General features: G+C 39.3%; 2 protein-coding genes across 2 annotated transcripts in view; both read right to left on the minus strand.

Annotated features, from left to right (window-relative positions):
- Positions 1-1,697, minus strand: part of LOC109583762 (proprotein convertase subtilisin/kexin type 5-like) — a 4,918-nt gene extending 3,221 nt beyond the window's left edge. Inside the window, exons 1-3 of the mRNA XM_019999207.1 lie at positions 1,123-1,697; positions 892-1,055; positions 7-493 (exon numbers count right to left, since the gene is read on the minus strand). Of these exons, the coding sequence (XP_019854766.1) occupies positions 7-493; positions 892-1,055; positions 1,123-1,534 (1,063 nt within the window). The 5' untranslated portion in view covers positions 1,535-1,697. The remainder of the gene's footprint in view (positions 1-6; positions 494-891; positions 1,056-1,122) is intronic.
- A 3,288-nt stretch (positions 1,698-4,985) lies between these two features.
- On the minus strand, positions 4,986-6,255 carry LOC109583773 (uncharacterized). Its single transcript, XM_019999231.1, has 2 exons — positions 5,925-6,255; positions 4,986-5,786 (listed from the first exon to the last, which is right to left on the minus strand). Exons 1-2 carry the CDS (start codon positions 6,214-6,216, stop codon positions 5,113-5,115), a joined length of 966 nt encoding a protein of 321 aa, XP_019854790.1. The 5' UTR covers positions 6,217-6,255; the 3' UTR covers positions 4,986-5,112.
- Between the last annotated feature and the right edge of the window lie 1,125 nt (positions 6,256-7,380).

The raw sequence follows: 7,380 nt of genomic DNA on the forward strand, positions 1-7,380 counted from the left end.
TCTCACTAGTAAAGGTATTGTTGACATTCCTGCAGTGACTGCACTGAGTGTTAGCAGGGCCTGTGCAACCGGAGCACTGGGGATGACAATCAAAGCAGAAGAACTCTCCATTCTTCTCTGAGAGGTATTGATTAGAATTGCAACTAGGAGCACAGACCCTTTGACCTTGTGAATTAGTCCTCATTAAACCTTTACAGGACACACAGTCACGATTAGTAGAGCCAGTGCAACCATTACACTCAATATGACAGTAGAAGCAATCAGTGACATTAGAGCCACAGGACATTGCACATCGAGATAAACTACCGAAACTATTGACAATGAATGCCGACTGACAGGAAGTGCAGGAGTTCTCTCCTCCATTGTTACATGTTGCACATGTTTCATGACACGGACGACACAGTTGACCGCCTGAACTGAGTCCAACGAATGATGTACTGGTGTCACTGTAATAATCAATGGGGCACTGTGAACCAGTGGGAAGACAAGTGACCTACACAGGAGAGAAATATTAAAGAAAACACAACATGTAGATCTACTTAGGCTGTGTAGAAAGTTTGAACTCATTTCAATCAAGTTTGGACTTTTTATAAATTTTTAAAGTTTCTCAAAAATTGGACCAAAGTCCCTGTACTGTAGTACAAGGGTTTTGGCAAAATTTCACCAAAAATAAAAAGTAGAGAATTCTTAATTTTTATAATTTTTTCTGATACATATACATGTTTGTATGTTGTGCAGAAAGTTTGAGCTGATTCTGATCAAGTTTGGATTTTTAATGAATTTTTTAAGTTTCTCAATAATCAGCCCAAGGTCCCTGTACTACATACAGTAGAGGGACTTTCATCAAAACTTGCTAGTACAAACTGGTGCTCTGCTGCCCACTAGTAGTACCTGATCTCCATTAGTGTCCAGTTCAATAACACTGCACTGGCTACAGCCACCAGGACCAGCTATTGTTCTTGACCCAGTGCAGCCTCCAACACAAGATGGAGAACAAGTCTCACATGTGCCAAGACTAGCATTGTTGTACGTATTAGCATCAAAACATGTACGATCTAAAATAAAACAAGGAAATGAGTAACAATAAAATACAAGTTAACAGTAACAGTCTAATATACTTACAAAGAGAAGTTGCTTTTTGAGTGAGTGATGCTATAGTCTGTCCCTGTCCATTGCTGTAGTCATATATTCCTCCAGGAGTCATTGATATGTAGAGGGCACTAGTAGTCTCTGCTATATCAGGATCAGTTAGTAGTTGATTCGTGTGAGAACTGGAGAGGGTTATCGTCACCTCGTCAAGCCTTGTCTTTGTTGCAGCCTCTCCTGAATTAAGACCGAGGACTACCGTAGGATTGGTGACTCTGTTCTGTAGCATGATGGTGCTCTGGAGACTGGCAGTGTAGCGAACTGCCTCAGAGAAATTAAGAGCCAGCTGTCCACTAGCTCTTAGATCAAGACTGAAGGAGACAAGAACTGGAAGAGTGACATCACCTGAAAAACTTGAAGGAGGTAGACCAGTCGCATTTACTAACATGTTGCTGCTTGTATCCGTAAAGAAACTTGATCTTGCTGTTAAGAAAGTACTTGATGTATCAGTGGCTAGTGATGTTAAACTCTTAATCTCATTTAGATCATCATAATCTAAAGTCAATGTAATGATACTATCAGCAATATCATTATCAGCAGAGACATGATAAGACAGAGATAAGACAGTGTCACTATGGAGTTTTGTCAACAGTCAGGTACAGGAGACACTGTGGTGCTAGTCATTCATTCATTTATTTATTTATTTTTATAGATTGATGTCTATAAGAATCCTTTATATGCTGAACTAAGTATTAGTTAAAGCACTGTTGACTGTTGAGAGTAGGTTACGGAAATTATTGCACGAGGGGCGGTCGAGAGGAAAATGTAGCACAAGGGGCTGTCGAGAGGAAAATGTAGCACGAGGCGAAGCCGAGTGCTACATTTTCGTCGAGACCGTCCCGAGTGCAATAATTTCCGTAATCTACGAATCAACAGTGCTTTGATTGGTTTGTAGTGGTGCGTGGGTGGATCAAATGAAATTTCAAAAGTCGCGCAGGTGGCCAGCACAAGACAATTGGATCTCATTTATCACTATTATTATTGTTACATGTCTAGTGTATGTAGCTAAGGCTGTGATTTGCCTCTATCAAAGCTTGTGGTTAACAGGAAAGCCCATACATATTATACTGCACAGTACTACATATTCCACACAGTGCTACATTTTCCTACCGTGCGGTTATTGGAAGTTGTAGCACTGGAGGCGCCTTTGATCCGCCCACGCACCATACTACAATGAACAATAAAGTGAATAATTGTAAATATTATATCATTTTTATTCCTCTCTCTCTCTCTCTCTCTCCCCTCAGGTCCTGTTCCCACGTACCAGTATAAGGATATTAAAGTTATGGTCTGGTTATTATATGAGATGGAATCCTCGTATGAAGCCACAGGTATGCTACCAGCTGCTACTCATTTCATTGTCATTTATTGTGTAGGAGAGTGAGTTTGAGCGATCACGGCAGCTGCAAATATTAATAAAACTGGTGAGATTATCAGTGACAGCAAGAGTAGATAATAATTAGAGGAGAGTGTCCTACTGTGCCCAGTGGCGGAGCTGAACCCGGGCCTACACGGGCCTAGGCCCGGGCATCAAAGCTCTGTAATGAGATTCATTAGATGCAATGTAAACAATTCCTTGCCTAAAGTTTAGATAAGGCAAACCACAAGCCTCACCAGAGTACTAACAAGTGCATACAGGTGCATAAAAGTAATTAGCAAGCACTTTTCAAGTAAAATACCCAAAGAAAAAGTTAGAAACTGGACACACCCACATCCGGGCCCGGGCATCAGTTTAGTTCCAGCTCCGCCCCTGACTGTGCCTATATACCCCCTGCTTCATCACGCCGTAGAATTGAAGAGTCACATTCAGGATACTTCAGTATTTTCATTGAGTTTGAGTAGTTATTGCTAGTTATTTTTGAATAACTACTCAAGAATACTGAAAATATCCTGAATGTGACTCTTCAATTCTACGCGGTGATGAAGCAGGGGGTATAGGCACAGTAGGACACTCTCCTCTAATTATTATCTACTCTTGCTGTCACTGATTGACTGTACCCATTATTAGTTGTGGATCATTAATTAAATCATTATTAATTGGCACACCTCTACAAATGAGGAGCTTCTATTCAGGGGCGTATCTAAGGGTGGGCCTGGGTGGGCCTGTGCCCGACCAACTCAGCAGACCAAAAAATTTTTTTCTTTTGTATATTAGTCCTTTTAAAAATATTGCTCACTTTATCATGATAGCAATGAGACAAGACTAGCATAGCTAATAGTTTTAGCCAGTGTAAATATAATGATGACATGGTAGAGACTTCCATAGCTCCATTTGGGCAATTGGGCTGCCATTTTTAAAATAATAACTACTACTAACCAATCAGTTATTAGACTATTCACATTAATTATTAAAGTAATCGAGTTGAAAATGGCTAAGAAACTCTGCTGAGTCTGTTTGAATGTCTTCCCAAGGCCAGTACTACTACTAATGAAGAAAATATAAGCACTGAAGTGCACATCTTAGCTTAATATCACTATCCATTCATTCATTTTTTTGTTGATTATTAATTCTTATATTTTATCTGTCCATTTATTTATCTATTTATCTTATTTTCTCTTTTCTTTTGTTTCTTCTGTTTTCCGGGTGCCAGCAGTTCTTGTTGGTAACCCTTCAGAATGCTTCCTCTGTCCTCTCTTTCTCTCTGTACTGTACTTATTTTTATTGTTCTAGGCATTCTGTAAAATTACAATTAAATTGAATAAAAATAAAAATTAATTAAAGTAATAATCGTAGTATTTAATTGACCACGCCCATCATGAATATTAATTAGCTCTAAAAAATTTCGCGGCGCGCTTCGCGCGCCGCATATTTTTTCTCAGTGCCCAGCCAATACTCAGAGCTTAGATACGCCCCTGCTTCTATTTACTACACCTACTCTACTGTACTATTAGTGCTGTGCTGTACTGTTATTGTGTGTAATGTATTTGCAATGTGTACCTGTCTATACTGTTAGAGTTGAACTTAGTACTTATGAATAGCCAGGTGCAGTATCACTGTTTACATTATTTATTAATGCATCTGTGTGTATGTGTGTGTCAGTAGTAAAATTAATGTTCTGTAGTGGTGTTTGTGTGTGTTCTTTTTCTGGAACCGTTACTCCTAAATAATTGGCATATTTTTGTAAGTTAAAGTACTGTCCCTTCACATGTTTACGTTTAACACTTCTACAACTGCCACCTGATGATTGATGGCACATGTGACGTGGGTACTACTGCAGTGTAGCTGTGTCAGTTATATGGCTGCTTGTTTTAGTCCCTTCAAATTGAATTATACTGTTGCATATTTACTATTATTGCTATTATTGTTATTGTTTGATTGTAGCTGAAGGAAAAGTGTCAGGAGCTGACGGAACAGCAGCGGAACATAACAGCAGCTGTTCTTAACAGTGATGGCAGCACTCAGCCTTCTTAGCTATTAACTCTTTTTGTATTCAATATTATAATAAATAAATATAATAGTATTAATATTAATTATTATTTCAAATTTTGTCACTCAGTAATATTATTATTATTATTTCTTTTCTCTCTTAAATACAGTTTTATTTTGTAGCTGTAGCCAAGTCATTTTGTCTCCCTCTCTCTCTGTCAGTAATAATATTTATAATATTATTATTATGTTTTATTAGATACTTGTCCTTTTTCTGCTGTAACATAGCATCAGATTTTAGCTAAATATTATCAATTTATTATTATAGTGGCAGAAATCATTTACTAATAATGGTAAAGGATATCAATAGGTATTATCCTATCATTATTGTGACAACAATGAGTATTTCTCAATGAATGATTTACAATCCTGCTATACCCTCCACTTTGAACTTTAGCCTCTTCTCATTTGGTCACTATGAATCTATGATAAGTTATTATAGAATACACTTTTAGTAAACAAATGAACTACATACAATCAGCACAAGACAAGGTACAAACACAATAATAATAATAATAATAATAATAATAATAATGGTCTCATTTCCACAGGCTACATTCATACATGTACTCACTCTCATCAAGTTCGGAACATGTAGTACTCCCAACACTTAATATTTCTTGAAGGTCTTGTATCACAGTGTCTTTTGTTGCTGAGCTGATGTATGGTTTCGGAGTATGTCTCTTGTAACGCTCTAGGTTCTTCTCTAAACTGTGTGTTAGTTTTTCCAGTTCTAAAATCTCATCTGAAGTTTCTTTAATGGCTACCAGTCTAGTGCTGTCCCCTTGCTTGAGCTTGCTAATAGCATCCTTTACAACAGCTTGTTGATCTGTTGTCTTCTCTTTTAGCTCTTGAATATTTCTCTCCAGTTTATCAGAGCTCCTCTCCACCCTCTGCTTGTAGTTACTCAGTTCTCTTGTTGCATTATCATGCTCTCTTTCCAACGTGCTCTCTATGTCGTACCAACGACCTTCAATGTTTGTCTTCGCTTCGTTGTATTTTGCTCTTGTCATTGTCTTCATTTTTTTTAGATAATCCATAAGTTCATCGGTTTCTGTAGAGTCCAGTTGCAGGAGAGGAGGATGTGGTTGTGAAGGAGGTTCAAACATTAGATATGACTGATCTACTTCGTCTGTCTCTACGCTACTGGCTGGTGCTGCAGAAGTGATTGTAGCTGTTGAATCATTTGGCTCAAGAGTTTGAGATGATGATACTATTGTAATGAAAAAAATAATTTTAATAATGCTATAAAAATATAGTTTAAATTAATTTTGGCCAAAAATTATTCTATTAGACTATAGACTGCAGTGTTGACATTAATTTTATTTTATTGCATGCATAGTCTACTTACGGTAAGTTCTTCTTATTTCTTCTGCAGTTTGTGGGTCCTTGCTATCAATGAGAGCCTTCACGATCTGTTCCCATTCTTGCCCAGGCCTGGCACAATTCTTGAGGTAATAGTCAAGGCATTCCATGAAAGTCCTGTCTTCCTGGCGACAGTTTTGTATCTCCATTTTTCTAACTGTGTCCAGTTCGAGTCCCATCAACACCAAAAGGTAGGTTTTGTCAGCTCTGGTGTCCTTCAGTGCTCTAAGCAGCTCGGCAAGACTCGGCGGTTGAGAGCTCTCTGGCTGCCGAGACATTTTTTGTGGGCCGGGGGAATATCAAATTAAATCTATTCAGTGCGCAGTGCAGTTTTAAAGGTGCTTTCCTTTTATGAAATGGCTGACTATGCAAAACGTTTCCTTGATTTTATTTATAAAGCCAAGGGAATTTTGTCGTAGGATTGTTTTCTCTCCTCCAGTAGCCGCCCGTCTCGTCACTAAAAGCCTGCAAAGGATTTCTCCTTAAGAATGGATGGGCCCAAACAAGATGGCTACAGCAGCATAGGCTGCTCTATTCACCCCGGAGAGTCTGTGCACAAATACTGCCAAGAGTGTCGGGCCCTGCTTTGTTTTATTTGCGTGCAGAGCAGTGACGGCCACAGACATAGCCAGCACCAAGATTCATTGATCTCTTACAAGGCTTTTGTCAAAGAGAAAGAGAAGGAGGCTCTCAAGATGCTGCAGCGACTCAAAGAGCTCAGAGCTAGAGCAGAACACTTTGACCGACTCCTTACCTGCTACAAGGCTAACTTTGAGGAAAGCTACAAGCAGTCAGAGGGATATCTGGAATCATTTGAGACAGTAAAGGTCTCCATGAGACAATGGAAGAGAGATCTCATTGAGGAGCTTGACTCCAAGAAGGAAGAGCAAGTTAGAAATATCAACGAGAGGATCTCTCAAACGAAAGAAGGTATTGTAACCAGCAGGAAGATTGAAGTCAAGCTCCCAACAGTAGCTGTGTTCCTGCCACTCCAGAGGGAAATGCGCAACAAGATACTTAACCTAGTACCAAGGTCCTACACTGGTTTTAGCAGTCGAGGGAGTTCAGAACGAAAGCATGGCTCAAGGCACAGCTATGTGAAGTCATCATTGGATGACATGGCCTCTCTAAACAGCATCACTAGCTCTGTATTCAGTCCAATAAGATCGAACGTGAGTCAAGTTAGTGAAGTGGATGAGCACACTTACGATGAAGTTGATAGCCTAACTAGCTTTCAGACTGATTCAGTGGAACTTGGAGAAACAGCGCTCTACAAAAAGCTGCCACCTGCAAAACCACCTCCACTTTCCCTGACCCACAACACCAATGATGATATTAGGAATCGTCCAAAGCATCCGACTCCAATTAAAAAGGAAGATTCAAAGAAAGAGCTGTTCATAGAGCAAGCCCTGGCATCAACGAATCCCTCACCAGCACCCAGT

This window comes from Amphimedon queenslandica, unplaced genomic scaffold, assembly GCF_000090795.2.
Source record: "Amphimedon queenslandica unplaced genomic scaffold, v1.1 AMPQUscaffold_13284, whole genome shotgun sequence".
Classification (NCBI taxonomy): Eukaryota; Metazoa; Porifera; class Demospongiae; order Haplosclerida; family Niphatidae; genus Amphimedon; species Amphimedon queenslandica.

Excerpts from the sequence above, each read along its gene's own strand:
- LOC109583773 (XM_019999231.1), bottom strand. The coding sequence starts at position 6,216 with ATGTCTCGGCAGCCAGAGAGCTCTCAACCGCCGAGTCTTGCCGAGCTG. Across the intron at positions 5,787-5,924 it reads AGAAATAAGAAGAACTTACC|TATCATCATCTCAAACTCTT; the intron begins GTAAGTAGACTA and ends TCATTACAATAG.